A 20280-nucleotide genomic window follows, 5' to 3' on the forward strand; every position below is an offset into this window, starting at 1 on the left:
ACTATTTTGTCAACTCTTTCACACTGGTGGATTAAGCTCTAGAATAAATTATAACCTGACAAAGATATTTCATAATATCAAAGATTAACCCCAAGAATAAAGCATGAGAGAGTTTTAGAGGCTGTTACAGCTATTTGAGAGTTCCAATATTCATTTCTTAACATCAACATAAACCTCTGTACCTGATGAAGTGAGGAGTTTGGGTCGGAAATGTACTTTAAAGGAAGCATTTTAATGTTGCATGTTTACTTATTAGCAGACATATACGCTGATACTAATATATCTTTGATAAGCTAATATGAGGAAATGGTGTTGGTTTCCTGTTTGAATTTTGATGCAGGAACTATTTTAAGAGGAAGACATTTGAATCTTGATAAATATGGACCTTATAATAATAGACTTTTGAGTATAAGTTTATAATAGATTGTTTTTGTATGTACTCATCTATGGGTTCCCTTTCTGAGACCCTTCTCATTGCAATTTGTGCTCAGTTTAAATGACAGACAGGCACTGGATATGTAATAGTTGTGTATGTGGGATGATATGTCCATACTAGAAAACTTGAAAAATACAATCTAGTGAGTTAATGATCCTTATTTCACATAGTATTATTTGAATTGTGTCAAATATTCATGCATCACTTCACATTAATCCTTCCAATAATCCAGGCGTTATTTGACAAAACACTCATCTGTTTTAACAAAATTAAAATTTCTGCCTGAATAAAACATTCAATTACTTATTGGGATGAATATTTATAATCCTGTGGAGAGGCCTGCCTTCCTCTCTCCAGGGGAGTCCAAGGTTAAAAGGTTGAACTGTTGTGTGCGTCATTTTTAATAAAGCAAACAGCCCTCAGATCAAAAGGGGGTCCTGTCTCATTAAGACTCCTATAGAGCAACACAGTCTGCCGTCCCCCATCTAAAATTTGTTTGTGCACGGATGAAGAGGTGCATATAATACTTCATGTGCTTCCAAAAGTATCTTATTCTGCTTTCTTGTCACTCATTTAAATGATTATGTCGGCTCTAATCACCTATTGTTTACAGGAAACAGTGTGATCAATCGATCTGATATGCTGGAACAGTCTGACTCTCACATTGCACATCATCAGTTCTGCAGGAGCAGCATGCAGATTCACTAAAATGCTGGAAAATTCCTTCACGTTGCAGCTAATAGCCTGATTTACTCATTTTACAGCCTCTGCTGAGCTACAGATTCATGCGGAGTCATAATTGGAGAAAATCATCAATGCTTCTTCTCTTCTCTCCCTCCTCTGAGGGACTGATTGATGGTACAGCAGCTTATTGAATAACACTGACAGATTTTTCAACAATCCCACCTCTCTGCCACTGCAACCAGGTAAAACTTCTTTTCCTCCCTAACTGACGTCGCTCCCATGGTCCTTTTTGAACAGCAGGATGCTCTTTTTAAATGCTGGCCCTGTTTCAATGTCAAGACTTACAGACTTTGACTCAAGTCCATGACGGCTCTGAGTTTTCCCACAGTGCTCGACGGCTCCCGAACAGACATTTTGAGCCCTTCATGCATATTTTCCAGAAGTCAGCGGTAACTAAGTACATTTAATCAAGTACTGCACTTTTGAGGTATTTGTACTGTTTCTACCTGACTAAAGTTTCCATGTTGTGCAACTTTATACTTCAACTCCACAACATTTCAGAGGTAAATACTGTACTTCATACTCCACTATATTAATGACAGCTATTGTATACAAAACATACGATGAACTTATAAAATATATATTCCTTCTTCATGTACTTTTGCTTTACAAATACTGCTGAAATTCAAGACTTTTGAGCATTTTTACTTTGTAGTATCTACTATAACTATATTCCTACTATTACTTAAATAAAGGATCTGAATACTTCCTGAAGACTTTGTTGGGGGAATTTAGAGCTTACTAATGTTCCAAATGGGGATCACAGGGGAAGTCTAAAATTATCAAAACCTTTTTTAAGGTACGCTTGTAATGTGTAGCTCTGGGGATGTCAATGTCTGTCTGTGGGTCAGCTAGTCCGTCACTTTGGTCCAGACTGGAAAATCTAAATAATGCCAATGTTGGATCGATCACCATGAAATCTGGCACACATATTCATGTCCCCCTCAGGGTGATTTGTAATAACTTTGAGGATTTCCTGACTTTTCATGTAACGCCATCATCAGGTCAAAATACCTGCAAATAAAATCTGAACTTAGATTGTGAACATGGTAAACATGATACCTGCTACATGTTAACATGGCAGCAGATTCAAAGTCTTGCCAAAAATGCCAAATTTGATGGTTTTAGGTTCTCAAATTTGAGAATTTGAGAAAAAAAATATGAATCCATTATGAAAATATAAGTTGCAGCCATATTTTCATGTGTTCAAACAACACTACTAAAGACAATATATTCAGACTCTGTTACACAACATATGAAACTTGCACTTCCACAAAGTGCTGTTTCATTCCACGTTGACGTTTTTGGAGCCCTGGCAGCTCCTCGCACTCAGGCACTTGATGACATCACTTTAAAAGTCTGTGAGCATTCAGTGTTCGGGCCAAGGCTTGACATTTGGTCTGGGCTGCTGTCTCACTGAGGCTTCAAAATCCAAACTGGGCCTCCATTTCCATTACGATCACTTTCACTTATAAGAAACTGACTCAGTCACACATCCGCAATTTTGGCAGCGGAGGACTTTCGGAGAGAGAGGAGAAGGTTTACAAAACAAGGATGGAGTGTTTTGCAATTGGGCCCTTTTTTTAGTGCAGTTCCTTGAATACAAACAGCAGTTCTGACTCGGCTGCTAAAAGAAGTGTGATTGTGTTTGCCTCGACCTGAAACTGGCTCCCCGCCCCGTTTCTTTAAAAACATCTACAATTGACTGTGTTCTTGGAAAAGCTAACCGGGTCTGGCAGAGTCCGTCTGAGTAATAAACTTCTCCATAAAGCGGTATAATTTCAGCCCACTGGATTACCCAATTCATGCTAGTAAATCCACACACACTGCTTGCTTCATTACTACTACAAACACAGCGGATGTGTGTGTTATGCGAGCTCCACCGACCGCACCTCCGGCAGAGGTTACTGCAGTACAGCTTTCAGGCAAGCAAAAGAGGTGACTCAGGGTAAAAGCTCAAAACACTTGGCAAACAGCGTAAAGGCTTATTGAGTATTTGCCACAGTAGCCAGCGAGTAACAGTTAAAAGCTTCACCCCCCCCCCCCCCCCCCCCCCCCCCCCACCTATTGCTGAAGGCAGGAGCAAGAAAACATCATAGTCAAGCAGGAGAAAACAATTAAAGAGGGGTGTAAGAATGCAGTTAAGCAGAAGTTTTGTCTCTCTCACAGCTATTGTTGTGTTTATAGGCTTCAATTAGTCAAGTGGCTTGTTAAGAAGGACCCATGAGGAAAAACAGAGAGGAACGCTAAAGGAAAGTAGATATTAATACGATGACGGAGTAGAAAAGAGTTGTGTTTAACCATGTGGCGTTTATCTTGCAGGGGGGGATTAAAGCTGGGAAGCGAGAGTCAACCTGAGCTGGCTCTTCAGCACGTGTTCAAACAAAAGCCTGTTGGCAGACATGCACGGAGACAGCAAGCTGCTTTTCTTTTTTGGTGCCCATTAACGGTTGTGTAACGTTACAGACAGAGCTCAATAGGAGTGTCTGTGAAAGCACCACGTGGGGTGGGGGGTGGGGGGGTGGGGGTTGGTCTGTCTACATATCAAACCCCCGCCTACCTGTCCACATTGTTTCTGCATGAGACATCAAGTGTGTGTTGAGTGTGTTGTTGTCACCAAGGCTGTAGACAGGATTTTAAAAATACCAGGAAGAAGGAAAAGTTTGTATATTTTTCTATTTGTTTCCCTTCTGGCTTTATGTTCCAGATTTTCTCAGCATAATGATCTAAAAGCTGTTTGTTGTCTGAGAGGTTTCTGCTCTCCACCAGGGATTAAACTGCATACTCAAAAATGACAGAAGTAGTTGGGTGAAGGATAAAAGAAAGAGAGACGATCCAGACTTTTCCAACTCCACACATCTGGTGAATCGCTGTATAAGGTCGACATGATTGTCAGTTTCACAAGGTTTCCAGAAATTTTCAGGCACAGTCCCTCCAACATGCACTTAGTTTGAATAACACTGTCCAGTTAAAGGACGAGTTCACAATTTTTCAAGTCTGTCTTGAAACAGCAGTCAGGAGCCCAAATGAACAGTGATACATGTTTTTCTTGTTGTAATCATTCCTCCTGTTCATACTGACCATTAACAGATCCCCTCATAATACACTTATAATGTAAATAATGGCGGCTAAAATCAAGTTTATCTGAATCTAATATGAAGCTTCAGCCATCCAAATCAGTCAAATCCAGTAGACATCTTTCAACGTTACTGTTTTTTTAGTGTTCCTCTTTTTTTAAAGTTCCTCTTTTTGTTACTATACTTCCACTGCAGCTCAATAGGGAAACAGAAAGAGGGAATTTGATGTTAAAAAAAACTGTAAATGTGTCAGATATCCACTTGATATGACTAGCTCAGTCTGTTGACGCCTCATATAAGCTTTAGATAAACTTTTAAATGCATTTTTTTACAAAATGGCTGTGTGGACACACTGTGTGGATTTTGGCCTCCATCACTTACACTAGAAGCACATTTGAAGGGGATCTTTTAATAGCCAGTATGAACAGGAGGAATGATTACAGCAAGGAAAACCTCTTTCAGTGTTTATATGGACACCTGACTGTTGTTATAAGACAGACTTGAGAAATTGTGGCCTCTGGATCGCTCCCCTCACCTTACAATTTCTTCAAATAGGTTCCCTGGTTGGAAAAACAACTGCACCAATAAGAGCTTTGACTGCGGGACTAAAATGTCATCTTCCTGTGTCAGACACACATACTGAATGGCAACAGATGAAAAGCAACAAGCGCGCAATCAACGAAGTTGTACAGGTTGTTGTATGCCCACTTACAAAAATAACAACTCTTAAATCTGCATGTTTCTTCCATCAACGTGATAAAAAATGAAGTTAACTGCTCCTAGCAACCACAGCTCCCGTGTCGACTGAAAATGATGTTGACAGGACAGATATTGCACATCACCCCCTTCCTTCAGATAGAAAACCGATGACATAGACACAATGTCTGACTAAACGATGACGGGATGTCATTCTTCATCTTTCTGCGCTTAAAAATAGTCAAATTTAGTTGACCATGCTTGCAAAATATGGCATCTGTCTTTCAAAACTGCATTTCAGGTTCCCATACTCCCAGAGAAAGAGACAGAGGACATGACCTCTGTGTGTCTTCAGTGGCAGCTAAAGCCCCAGATAATCACTGTGCAGCTCAGGTGTTTTGGGGCTTTCTATTCACCGGCTCCATCTTTAATTCATCAGGCATCTTCCTGATTGACGGCTGCTGGGACGTACTTCTAATTCTACTGTGGCTCCTGCATGAGAGTAACCTGCTTTACTTTCAGCCTCCCGAACTGCATAAACAACACAACAAATTCAAATTCTCAATGCAAATCGGGTTGTGTCTGCCAAAACAGAGACGACGAAGCATAAGTTGGATGTTATTTCAGCTGAAGAGGAGAAGAGCTTTAGGTAAATGATGAGGCCTCATGCAAAGACACTGGACTTCACAAAAATCAGGACTTCATGTCAGCTCATATTTGATGTGAATATTTTTACACAGGACTGTGTTTCCACGCTGCATCTTCCTTTCAATAAAATCATAGTGAAATTGTTTGCATTCATTGACAGATTTACACCTGAGCTGTGAGGCCAGCACTTTGTTTTGAAATAAGTGTCAAAGTTACTGCGAATTTCCCGCATGCATCTTCTCATTGCTTCACTGGTTTAGTACAGGGAGGCTATGAGCCGTAGAATAAAGATAGAAATAGAGATCATATCATACAATGCAATGACTTTTGGCAGGATGTTTTCACATGTGAGATAATACATGTTTTTCAGCCTTAAGCAAGTCTGAACAGCCCTGAAATAAAATGCATAGTTTAACTTTTATGCAAACTCCTATAACAAAATAAGGTCCAACACATTTAAACAAAAAATATTAATGTTTCTCCACGAGATTTATGGTTGCTATTTCCCTTTTATGTGCATATTTGACACACACACACACACACAAAGATATCCATATTTGGTTTCAAAGGTCAAGATACGAGCCGTCGAAGTTGAAGTGCCGAGGAATGAATCTACACTTTGAAACCTGCAGACACAGAGAGTTTTCATATCAGCTGGTCAACAAAGTAAAGAAAGCTCCCTTTGAAGCAGTGAAAGCATGTGTATATGAAGCTTCAAGTAGTATCCCTTCTTTATTGGTTGTTAAAACAGAGAGGTCTTTGCAGGGATAGTCATGTTTATAAAGGCTTAGCACAACCTGTTCTCACCTTCCTGCAGAGGTTGGAGTGCTCAGTAGGGTTTGTGCAACGTTTTAGGGCTGATGTTCTTTGATCAAAGTGTCGACCCGCGCATATAAACACCGCAACAGCTGTTGTTGGGACGGGGAGGACCTTGCCCTTCGCCTTGAAGCAGGGGGAGGGTGACACACTCACATTCAACAGCAACAGCTACCTGACCATAACTGTACCTTTAATGACTTTACAGCCTCTTCGCTTTGTGCAACAATCCTTTTAAATCAGCAGACTGTGTGGGAATCAGTCGGCACTCAGAGCAGACGGCGGAAGGCTAAAATAAAATATTTAAAGGCTTCACATTACGACAAATGACAGGAACTAGAGTGGGCTTAGAGACTATTATTATAACTTAGAATATGAGTGAATCAGAGTCATATGACTAGATTCACAACACAGGAAAATTCCACCCTCGGATAAATTCCCACTGTTATGCATCATGTGTCATTCAAGAGCTGATGTATATATTTATATGCATTATTATATATACGAAGCCACTGCACTTCCCTTTGAGATTTCTCCCGATAATCTGGTGAATATGTATATGTCCATGGGTTGAAATCATAGACTGTACATAAATATATATATACATATATATTTATGATTATGTACTGTTTTTGGTCCCTTTCTTATGTAGTGGTGAAGGCAGGGAATCCCGTTTAAGTGAAGCGAAGGCAGCATATGAGGTGGCAGGTGTGATAATTAATATCTACCAGTTGATAGTCACACAGCAGCATGTAGTGGAGATACTGTGGTCAACACTATTTTCATCTTTTCACATATTTTAAGTGTTGCCAGAGACACACGAGGCTGAAAGCACAAACATTAAGAAAACACGCTCCAAATCAAGAAATACAACAAATACATAAACACATACAAAAATGGAAAATGCTACAAAACCAATTGGTACAGCTGTAGTGCTCCAGGATGGTATGGGGGATAAGAAGCAACATGTTAAACCAGTTCAAACTGGCACTGTGCTGGTGGGGTTAATGAAAGGACAGCATTGGTTTGAGGAAGGCGGAGGTGGTGGTGGTGGGATCTTTCATAAAGCAAAACGAAAAGTAAGAGTGACAGATGGCGGACGGGTATACAAAATAAAGGCAGAACAGTTATTGTTATATGACTCCATGCGTTAAATAGTTTCTCCAGCTATTTAGTATCAAGCCTCCATAGAGTTAAGAAACAGATTTTTAAAAAAAAAGAGTGGTCAAAATTCAACATCATAAGATGAGATATTCTAAATTTAAGTCCTTGGTATCAGTAAAGCTCCAAAAACCACTGAATCCTACACTTCCCACAATGCAACTCACTTTCATTACACTCTCACTGTCTTTTACAATGTCTTTCACTATGACTGCTATTTCCACTATTCCTTCTGTTTGTATTTTATACTATTAACTTTGTGTTATTAATTTTTAGCCTCAGACCTCAAGCCAAAATAACCCTGATGACATCACACGGGTTTGTTTTTTTTTAGGCTTGCGTAACTTCTCCAGTATCACAGAGGACTCTATTCACAGTAGTTGTCACCATGACTAGTAAATTTAATGTGCGAAATCAGGGAAATTACTCTCAACCTAGTTATTGTCATCCTTCTGATATAATAATAGATAATAATAATTAAAGAAAGCTGGTTAAAAAGCCAAATTTCTGCTCGACAAACCAGATTTCGAAGGCATATTTACACCTTTCATTCAACCTACATCAATGCCTTTTTATTCTTAATCCCTGCTGTGGTTTAGTTGTTGCGTCATGGACTTTTGAACTCACTTCACCATTAATGATTTTAACATACTGTTGAATCTTTGCGCACAATGGCAAGTGTAGACAGATGCTTTTTAACACTGAAGGGCTGAAAACCGAAACCTGACATTTAAGTTTTTGTTATCAAGCTCCAATTGTTGCTGAGCTAAAAATACCTTAATGTGATGTTACACTGCCCTACATTTTGCCAGTTATCCTGAGCAAATAGAACAACACATCACAGAATGTTGTATTTAAGAGTCTCAAAGAGATTTTTTTTTACTTCATTTAACTGCAAGTGGAGAAAGAGACAGAAACTCTAGTAGCAGACAGTGATGAATGAGGAGAGATGCATGGTGATGATATTTTGTAGTTTGAATTATGTAAAATCCAAATGGAACTGTTAAGACCTCTGTTCTCTGTGTGATAAATGCCAGACCCTTCTCCACACTTTTTATATTTAAACAGTAATCATTTCCACACACTCATGTCAAAAGATGACTCGGGGGAAACTGTTGTCTCTCAAAAGATCTTGCAGACTGTGTGTAGACAACACTTGAACTGGTGCGACATGCTCCTCTGAGGCACGGATGTCATGAGATGTGAACTACTATGACAGCTCCGCGAAAGCCTCCAGACATGTCAGCCAATCCTAGAGGATTCCTTTTCATGCCAGCTCTCCGGTCCGACCGGCAGAAAGTCCGGGTGGCTCCATTTCACGCAGCTGGAGTGGAAAACGCTGACAACTACCTCTCTGTATATCCCGTCAGATCTGATGACCCCCAGAGGCCTCGCTGGCAGAACGGGTCACATTTCACAACCAGGTGATAGGTCACATTTCTGACATCTTCGTGAGCTGCATATTGAAATATGAAAATGTTTATAGGCTGAATAACTCAGGTATAAAAGCGTAATTTGTTGCACTTCTTGGTGTGAGGCCTGTTCATGATGGAGCCTGATAGGTTGAACACCATCTGTTCTGTTGTTTGGCTTTAATTCAGCTCACACCACAGCTCGTAGCTCACAGGGATATGAGAATATATTTATATATATAATGTTTCATTGTGGACCTGATGCATTAGCGGATTTATTCTTAGTCTGTGGAAGGTTTCTGTCCATGCACAGCCACAGAAAAACAACTAGTTTAATGTAAAAATAAAAAAAATATTCTAAATACTAACTTGCATTTCTGGACCTGAATAGTTGTTTCATGGTGTATTTGCCTCATGTGTTTTATAAAGGGGATGTATTATGCACATTTCCAGGTGTATATTTTTATTCTGGGGCTCTACTGGAATATCTTTGCATGATTTACAGTTTTTTTTTTTAAAAAAACTGCTTATTTATTTTATACTGGCTCTTTATGCACCCTGTAAGTAAACAGGCCGTTTTAGCTCCTGTTTCTTTAAGGCCCGCCTCCCAGTGAGCCCACTCTTTTCTGATTGGCCAGCTCAAGCCCTGGCTTTTGACTTGCAGAGAGTATTTAACATAGACATCTTACATCATAACAGTATATAAATGACAGAAAATTACAAAAAGCATGATATGTCCCCTTTAACTGTCCAAACATTTCCAGTACAACCACTATGGAGTCTCATTGCAGAAAAAAACACTATAGCATAAAAACATAAGTATGGTAAATGTCAGGTTTTGATGACAGTCCTTTAGAGCCAAAAGGCAAGCAATCATACAGTAAGAAATCTAGACGTCAACACCTCCTCCTATAATGAAAGAGGACGGCGGTAAACCGCTTTCTGTATTGACAGATGCTGCAATAAACCATCATGTAATGCTCTGTAATCCCATGGATGTAATACAGGCCCAGAAGCAATTAAAGCCATCTATGTGACAGCTCTACTTAAAGACAACAGAACCTGCACCACAGGTTTCCTTTGTTGTTGTTGTTGTTCCTACATTTTGTATAATGTCCTATTGTATGTTTCACAATACTGAAGAGGAGTGTGAGTGTGGATCTGTTGTGACAAGAAGATCTGGACTGGATTCAGACAGTTCAGGTGCAGTTTTCAACCTGTCACAGTAAATCTGCAAAATGTTGCAGTAAGAGATACAAAGTGATGTCAGGAGGGAACATTTTTTTAATAAATCATAATTCATTCCCATAGTTTTGTTGATTTTTCCATTTCTCCATTTTCTTATGTCACACAGCGGTTTGTTAACAAGATAAACTAAATGGAAAATAGTGCAGGCTATACATCTCATTTTTAATTATATCAATTACATTACTGCTGATATATTATTTACATTCAACTGCTGATTACGGTGCCTTTGGAGCCATTTTGTCTCTGCTTTGTTTACACTTTTGGCATTTTGTTCACCGAGTGAAAGATATGGTGGTCACAAATTCCCCATCTGCCCTGCATGTAATTGCAACTCGGAGGTTGACGTAAATGTTTCTTTCCCACTTGGCTGTTTGTATTTATAGTCTTCACAATATGACTTAAACACAGGATAAGTAAACGAGAAAACAAAGTAATTATTTCAATGGCACAAATTGGTAAATTGAGGGACTGCAGTAAGTATAAGACACACATTTATTTATGATTTGAGGGCTTAAGCCAATAATCTGAGGGAACAATTTATCAATTTAGCTCTATGCAGTGCAGCTGGAGGGCGTGTTGCTTTGAACTAGAGGTACAACGCAGGTTTTCTCGACTGGATTAATTTGCTAATGCGAGTGGAAAATTTTAACAGAGGCACGCTCTTTCCTTCTCCTTCCTCTCTTCCATCTGCATTCAAGTTTGGATGCCAGCTGCCACACTTACACTCAAATGAACTCAAGGAATGCACTCAATATCACAGGCTGATGATAACAGTATGTACTGTATATCAGAGAGTGGACGTTACCTTCAAGCTATTAGCAAGCTGGAGACTATATAGTAATAGCTTCCTTGTCTAGATGCTGACCAATGAGTGAACGGCACCTAAAACACATCATTCAGGTGCTATGCAAGTCCTGCCTGCTATTGTTTTGTATAAACAGGCTTCCTCCATGCACTAGTGATACTCTGTAAACACCAGAGAGTATTCAGCTTATCCCAAGTGTATCAGGAGTACGTCTGCTCTTTGTGTGTTCAAAAGCACAACGATTAGCTCATACGCACAACAGCGTGCCACCATTAATTTGCATTTTCATTTGAAACACCCCCACTGGCTGAGAGCTGTGTCGTGAAACTTTTACTACAACAGCTATCAAATACGTGGATGAAAATAGCACGCTACCTTTATTTGATGTAATCTGGCAGGCAAGGTCAAAGACGCCCAGGCTGTAAAATAGAGCACGTCATCACATATGAGAAGGTGAGTTACACGGTGTCATTAAACCATTCATAAATCTGATGGCGTGTCGAGAGGAGGAGGAGCTGCAGTTCGCTACTATTCCCGTACAGATGGGCAAATTTTAACCAGCATAACCTTTAATCGACACACACACACACACACACACACACACACACACACACACACACACACACACACACACACATCTGCGCCGACACAAACATGCAAATGTGTCCAATTCTGTAGCCGCAACAAGATACCACAATACCACATTATATCTTATTTTACTGCACAAATAAGTTTATCAGATGATACTGTTTTAGGTGTAATTCTCTATCTCTGAGGTATTTTACATAATCAGATCTTTTTTGTTAGAATAGGTTTAAATAATTAAGTGAAATGTTCAACAATCTTTGAACAAGACTACGAGTCCACAGCCATGCGAGCAGTCGACAGCAGTGCATGTTAAAGTCCCTCTACGCTCAAAAATATGTTTTTCTTCTTGTTCCTACAGTTTGATGTTTGAGCTTCACCTTGCGGAACGGTGAAGGCTGTTTTTACTTTCATCTGCTGAAAGTTTCTCTGCGCTTGTTGAAAATATGATTTTAAAAAAGGGGCCTATGAGCAGGATTTGTGACATCACAAATAGTTTGGAAGTCAATCCCGGTCCAATATTCAACTTACACAAGCATGATGTGGAAACATGAAGCCTCCAGAGCATAAACACTAAGAATAGACTTTACGGTGAAGTAGGAGACATCTTGTATCCAACACTTTTTTAAACATTTGCATATTTATAGATTCTGGCATTTTTAATGAGGGAGAAGGAGCAGATGCCATTTTAATTATAGTTTTTTTGTGGAAAAAACATATCAGACACACATTATTGATCCATGCACAATATTTTTATATGTATTAAAACATGTCTGGAGGTGATCTTTAAGGTTTAGCAGACATATTTTTGTTTAGTGTGTTAGCTAATCAGCACTGAACACAAAGTACAGCTGAGGTTGGAGGTAGGAATACCTGCAAAAATAGTGACATTCGAGCAAAGTACTGGACTATAAAAGGCCCCTTTACACTGTGTGATTTTGTCTGAGACAATTGTGAGACAATCTTTGGTCGTCAATCCAAAACGGTGCTCCTGGATCTCACTGTGAGACACGTCCAGCGACAATCAATTTGGAGCTTTGGAGACAAAAGACAGCCTGAGTCAGAAATTTAGGCCCAAATGTGACTGCTGCTATGACCCACGTCTACAAACAAACAAAACAGAATACAACATGAAATGACAGGATACACTGGCCTGGCGTGACATTTCATGAGTGCAGTTTTTAAAATAAAGTTCAGGGGGGAAACATACTCGTTCTCCTCCTTACGTCCACGGCACGCAATGAAAAAGAGGTTTGTGTGACTTTGCCGCATTTTCAAAAACATCAAAAGCTGATGACGTGCCTCCGCTTTCATATACTTGGTTCTATTTACATCGTAGCGCTATGATTCACCACACATCCAGCAAACAATCTGACAGCCTCAGACTGATATTGTGCAGACTTACGCAGATTGTGACCAAGATTTTATCGTAGGCGTCTCACAAAATGTGACATGCAATGAAGTCACATATTCGTTGTTGTCGCACTGACTAAAGCTGCCTTAAGTAAGATTTTGAGCTGATTATGGTGCTAGATGAAAATTTAAAGGCTCTCCAAAGTTACTACACTTCATCCTGCAGAGATGTAGACATCTGCACCAAATTTCATGCCAATCCTCTGAGGACCATGACTGTCTGTACAACATGTCAGGGAAATCAGTCCAATAGTTGTTGAGACATTCAGTCAAGACCAAAGTCATCCAGCATCCCTAAAAGAATCATCTGCACAGATTGTATTTGTATTCCAGGGAACTGAGGGGGGGTTGATGTGTTTCCTAGTAAAGTCTTGAGCAACAGGCGCCGGGGACCGCCGTTGGCAGAGCGACTATGTTAACAGGTGGATCAAAGCTGACTGTCCCTGCTCTCAGTCCCCCCCCTGCCCCCCGCCCCCAGGGAAATCTGAGTGGATGTCATTCCTCATAGGGCAGCTGTCAAACCAGTGAGCATGCCCACGCTGCTGGATTATTATGGAGTGTAAGTCATTAGGGGGATCCCCTCAGGACAGGCAGGGCTTAGTGCAAGCCACAACTTGACATGGGCTTATGAGGGGCAACGCTGTGTGCCGAAGGTTCGTTTGCTCTGTTTAATGGTTCGTCTTTGTGACCTTAGACATGGATAACATCCCGAAACTGCTTTGCATACATCATGGCTGTTTCTTAATCCAACGTGTGTGGCTAACCTCAGATTTTAAACACACTGCATTGCCTGACAAAAATTATACAGCTACTGCTAAAATTATTTATCATCAGCAAAAATGCAAAAACATACCCTGTTTCCAACTCCTCAAATGTGAAGATTTGCTGCTTTTCTCCATTTGATATCACTGTGAGCTGAATATCTTCGGGTTTGGACTTTTGGTTGGTAAAAAACAAGCAATTAGAGATGTTACTTTGGGTTTTGGATGAATGTGATTTTCCACTTTATAGACTAAATGATCAATCAAAAAAATATGAAAAATATCCTCAGCTGCCGCACTTATGTATAACCTCATATAACCCCTTATCTGACTTTTTGATAACTACTACAGTGTTGTAGTTGGTTGAATTGTATTTTATTAATAACTTTCACTCAAGTGCAGAAAATAAAGGAATAGTGACTTGTTAAAGTAACGCATCATGTGATGCTCCACACACCAGAGTGCAAATTAACATGACCACATGACATGACCTGCTTATAGTGCTCGTCTATTTTCATATAGATTATCTTAAAAAAAATGGGTTTTATGTTAGCAAAATACAAAAAACAGCCTTTTCCCATGTTATTTAGGTGGTCTACCTCACTGAAACAACCACCGTCTCTGCTAAGATGTATAAATGTATAAATTCATACAGTTATACCTGCAGAGGAAAAGCAAAGAGATGATATTAAACTGATGCCATACGTTTAATGACTGTGGCTCTTTTCCATCATCTACTCACTAAATTGATTAAGAGATGAGATGCGTCGGGATCTGGGTGGCTTACCTTACCGCTTTGGATAAACACTTTTCCAGGGAAAACCCTGAACATCCTCACATAATTACATGATGGACAATAATACTGTTATCAATATCAGCCTTTTTCACAGCAGACATTTTGATTTGTCACTGCAGGAAAAGCAGAGGTGTTATTAATAACATAAGCAGAATACAAGGACCCAGAAACTGAAGCAGCTAATTCAGCCATTAATTTAATTATTGACACCCATGAACCTGTGACACCGTGTCTTCTGTGGAAAAAAGGCCTGTCGCAATACTGTCTTCTCACCTCTGGCTCTACGTGAGTCATTGCCTCGAGTTTCTCAGTCCTGACACAAGCATGGGAATTTGGGTTACACGCAAGTGCAGAAACAAGCATCTAGCCGTCACACTCAACCTCACATATTCATCCGTGAATGTGAATTAACACCTCGGTGAACGTGTCTGACCCTGAGCCGCTTCATTTTCACCTCACTATGAGCAGATGGATGCAGAACCTGGAAACAGAGGATGTGTCTTTCACAGAGCAATTACTAGAAAGAGTACTCTGTACTCTCTCACTTCCGGAGACCTGCCCTGCTGCATTATGCAGCTAAGATCACAAGGGTTGGCCAGTGATAATCTGTCCAGACCAGACTGTAATAAAATGAGCTCGGTGTGATGAGTCAGGGTGAAAAGACAAGGGCTGATTTTGACAGACTCATGCTTCAACAGCAACATTTTGTGAGTCACCGTATTGTCAAAAGTGCTGCGTTAGCCTGAATGTCACCATTCTGGGAAGGCACACGTGACTCAATCAAGAGGTTACGTGCTACCAGTCAGATACTGTACAGTATGTAAATCAAGAACTTGTAAATCATGTTGCTACTGACGTGCTAATTTCCTAGTAAGTTAACAAGAAGAGCACATTGCAACATGTGAAACATTTGTCCACTCGGTTTAATTTCTTGTTCCTGGAAAGAAAATACGATAAACCATCAAGTTTAGTTTGAATAACATCTTGTGTCATCTTGTGGTGTTACTCAAGGGAACATTTTCTGCTTCTTTTCACACAAACATCAACAGAAACAACAACAACAAAAAAAACAAAACAACTGAGCAAGGAAAGATTTCCACTAATACAGCTGCTCGCACAGTTTTTTGCTTTCCAATCACAGCGATGCCGCTCGGTCCAAGAGAAAAGCCAAGACAGAGGGTTAAACTGACTTTGAAGGCAACACACATTAATGCAATTAAAAAAAAAAAGTCCAAACCACTTCGACTTCTCGCCTGCGCTGAGAAAAAACAGCCGTGCGGGGCAACAATACCATGTGCTGACCATGTGACTTGTATTTATTTTTAATGCCTGAGTTGAATAACAGATATGGCAGCGTGTATTCTCAACTTTCACCCACTGACTTATTTACCGAGGATTCATAAGCATTTCAAGGCTGCTCAGACACACCCAGGCCTGCTGCACGGAGAGAAAGAGAAGAAAAACAAGGAAACATGCAACACTTGTGCACCACAACAGTTTTAAAATGCATAGTGTCAACGTGTTTTTGACTGATTGCTTTGTTACTATTAAAGGTTTGATATGATCTCACAGACCATTTACCACAATTTGTGGTTTGACTTGAGGCAGCTGCACTGTTGTTAGTAACCTGTTTGAGCTGCTTTATGAGTTGGTTAGCAACAGCTATTATCACATGGGTTCATTCTGTTTGTGATAGTGTGGATCAAACATGTATAAACACTGAAGCCTGGAAACTGGGGCAAATGAAAAAAAAGGCCTATTCATAACTGAGGTTAGATGATGATTACGTCATGTCAAGGTAAGTATATTAAGACATAAGTGACCTTTCCAACTAAAATTCTCTTTATTGACCGGTGTGAGTGAGTGCACTTTTCTTTAATCATCACTTTTCTTTGTTTTATGTGATTGTAAACTGAATATTTTGGGGGTTTTGAACTGTTCTTTGGGGAAAACAAGCAATTTGGTGACTTCACCTTCACGTTTTTTCAGTTTTCTGACATTTTATAGACTTGATCGTCTCGATCAACCATGAAAATAATCAACATATTAAGCATAAATGAATATAATCACTAGTTGCAGCCCTAGTTTAAGGGCTGTAGGTAGGAATGTATCATGATGGTCATATCGTAGTAGTGCTGTAATGATTAGTCGATTAGTCAATCAACAGAAAATGTATCTAAAAAGAGTTTGTAATTGTCATTTTTGAGGCAAAAACGCTAAAAAAATTTGCTGGTTCAAGGTTCTTAAATGTGAGGATTTTATGTTTTTTGTGGCTTTATGAGTTTAAAGTGAATATCCTCTTGGTTTTTGGGTTGTTGGTTGGAGAAAAGTCATCTGAAGACATCGCCTTGTGGTTTAGGGGGTAATGATGGCCATTTTTCACTATTTTCTGACATTTTATAAACAAAGAATTAGCCAAATTGACAGAAAATTGACAGATTGATTGATTGAAAATAACAGAGTTCCATATCACTGTTTTGTTTAGCAAAATTATGGATTCCAAGCAAATTGTGATTAAAAATGAACAAAATTAGCTAATAAAGTTTCATGTTTGCTTTTTCAAGATGCATCAGTGGAACATAAATGAGTATTTTATGTTATTTAGCATAGACTTTTAATTTCATGATATATACTGACATCAAAAAATGACACCGTGTGTGTACGAGAGATATTCTGATATGGATTTTTTTTACTGTACCAACCAGCCCTTCATGACTGATGCTGTCAGTGGGGAGTAAATGGAAATGTGACAGTGGAAGCAACCCAGAAAACACCACACATACACACACAGATGGGTAATCAATGGGTGGAAAAACACTGGGGTTTGATAGCGGTGTAGTGTGTGTGTGTGTGTGTGTGTGTGTGTGTGTGTGTGTGTGTGTGTGCTTTCTAAACATGAAGAATGCTTAACGGTACAGTGTAAGAGAGGGAGGTCAGGTGGCTGCAGAGGACACCGTGTGTGTACGAGAGATAACCTTCAACATAAACTCTCCAGTCTTATCTGGAGCTGTTAGCGAAGGCGGCACCTGCTGCTTCACAATGTCTCGACCGTTTAGAAGAATGTTTGTTTCCTCTCTGATAATAACCAAACTTTTTTAGGGCGTTTCTGTAAAATGCCTGAGGACGAGTTTCAGTCTCATCAGGGCGGCTGATGCTGTGAATGTCGCAGATACTGTGCTGCGTTTCAGGTCTTTGATGTTGACATGAAACAAACGCGGCCTTATTGATAGGAGAGGAGGCTCCCAGCGCAGCCACTGGGTTATTTTCTGTTATGCTGCTGATGCTTTGTCTGGACAAAACAACTACTGCTGATCCAAACATAGAAATATGAAGGTGGCAGAGTCATAACAACAGCTGTAGATCTGAGATAGACGAGGAAATGCATCACTTGATTAGATGAAAATAGATTATTATTTCTGCCACAAACAACAGGAGCCTGCAACAATATTGCCACTTATTTATTGCAAATGAGTTCTTCCTCGAGTTGTTTGAATCTGCTCTGGATGCCTTTAAAGATGCTGCAACAAGAAATCTGCTATTTTTTGTGAATGGAGGGTCAAAGCCGGTTTTGCATGTTGTTCAGAGAGAAATGCATGTGCTGTATGAATAAAATTAGAGCTGAAACGATTAGTAAATTAATGGATTCGTCTGTTTTGATGGTCAATTAATCATTTGTGTCATTTTTAAAGCAAGAATACCAACATTCCCAAGTTCAAACTCATAAAATGTGAGAATTTTCAATGTTTTCTGTTATTGAAAACTGAATATTTTTGTTTTTTGGACTTAATTTGAGACCAAAAAGGATAATTGAAACAGTCACTATGAATTTTATTCAATTTTGATGGCTGTTTTTCACAGTTTTCTGACATTTTATAGACCCAACAATCAATTTAGTGATTGAGATTCAAGAAAACAATCTGCAGAATGATTGGTAATAAAATGATTGTTGGTTCCTGTTTTGAAATCTCTAATTTTGATGAGCAGCACTTTATATTACCTCACTCAGTTTTGCAATAACCAGTAATCATTACACACTCTCTCACTGCTGCCTCTTTCCATGGTGCAACAATTTAATTTTAGCTTTATTTTTAGTGATGAGGTGGAGTAGTTAAGACTTGTTAGAGTATGTTTGTTTGATTTGAAACCTGTAATTAAATGTGCCAGAGTGACAATGTCAATATCATGAACAGAGAACTGAGCAGAAACAGCAGAAGTTGAATAATAAAGTTGAATTTCTCACTGAAATAGACTTCATGTGGGCTATGTAGATCAATAGAGATGGAACTGAGTGAGGCTTGAGGTGGGATAGTGCAAAAAAAAAACACACACACCAGTGCAATAATACATGGAGCTGGCTCAAACATTGCATAATGCGGGGTGTCCAGCGTGCTCAGAGTGGGCAACTTCGCTTATTTATTCCCTCATTAAGGAGCAGATCGCTTGCAATTCACAGAAACACACACACACATATATAAATACACACACACAGACACAGACAATCGACCAACCTGCTCTTTTCGCTTCTGCCAGCGGCCGCAGGGGCTCTCCTCCAGGATTTCACTCTCATCCTCGCTCTCCTCCTCCTTCCCCTCGGATCCTGATTTCCTCTCCGGGACGGACATCGTCATTTTAATGCCGTATATTTCCAGGTTTTCCAACCACAGATCAAACCTTTATTTTTTTTTTCCTTTTCACCTTCCCTTCCTTTCCTTTCCTTCCCTCCCTCCTCTTCCTCCTGTCTCTTGTCTGTTGTGTTGTTGTGGAGGAGAGAGAGAGAGACGCGCAGTCCGCCGCTTGTCTGCGCAGTGAAGACGACACCAGCCCCCTTGGCGCTCAAAACATCTTCTAAGGGGGAAAAAATTTTAGGAGATTGCTTAAAACAAGCGCAGGATGCCCTCCTCAGTCAGAAAGGGAAAAAAAATACAAACACTTCCTTTAGATAAAAACAAAGCGTGTACACATTGCAGGGTCGTTGGAAGAACTGAGCAGGGTGGAAAAATATATCCCAGACTCTTCATGCGCCCTGTAGGCTGCATGCAAAATAGGTTGCGAAATGTTTTTTTCCTGCTGGTCCGTTTCATTCACAGTCACGCCGGAGCGACGCGGGTGTAAAAAAAAAAAAAAAAAGCTCGAGTCGGTGAAGTGAAATGTTGTGTGACTCCCCCCGTGCGTCTGTTTTTTCACGGAGGAGAGCTCATTTTTCCACCGTCTTCCACACGCGTCATTGTCGGTGTTGCTGCTGCTCTGAAGCCGTAATCTCCTGCCAGGCACCGTGCGCAGGGAGATGGAGCAAAAATACCGTAAAGACACCAGTGAATGCGCACAATATATTTATGTAGGCGTAAAAAAACTGAGTCTGCGTAAAAGAAAAAGCCGTAGCACCTTATCCGACATTATGTCTGTAATGTTGTGTTTTTATATTGTGTCATGCTTCAGTTTATGCACAACACCTTGTTTGTATTATATTTTATTTTATTTATTTCACGACTTCAAGTGTGTTATGTGTGTGTTGTTTCTGAGAGAATGAAATCAAACCAAATCAAATAAATTCTGGATTTAAATAGGGATTACTGCAGCAGTCACTACCCATAAAACCAGAACCTGGACCAGCACAGGCCACCAGATGGGCCAGGCAGGTTTTATATGTTAATAAAAAAAGGAGAAAGGGCCTTTTATTCCCTA

General features: G+C 39.8%; 1 protein-coding gene across 2 annotated transcripts in view; it reads right to left on the bottom strand.

Annotated features, from left to right (window-relative positions):
* Positions 1-19861, bottom strand: part of nrbp2b (nuclear receptor binding protein 2b) — a 39542-nt gene extending 19681 nt beyond the window's left edge. For both annotated transcript variants that reach the window (XM_044339782.1, XM_044339781.1), the window contains exon 1: positions 19107-19861. In XM_044339782.1, the coding sequence (XP_044195717.1) occupies positions 19107-19226 (120 nt within the window). In that variant the 5' untranslated portion in view covers positions 19227-19861. The remainder of the gene's footprint in view (positions 1-19106) is intronic.
* Between the last annotated feature and the right edge of the window lie 419 nt (positions 19862-20280).

Source organism: Thunnus albacares, chromosome 21 (genome assembly GCF_914725855.1).
Source record: "Thunnus albacares chromosome 21, fThuAlb1.1, whole genome shotgun sequence".
Taxonomy (NCBI): domain Eukaryota; kingdom Metazoa; phylum Chordata; class Actinopteri; order Scombriformes; family Scombridae; genus Thunnus; species Thunnus albacares.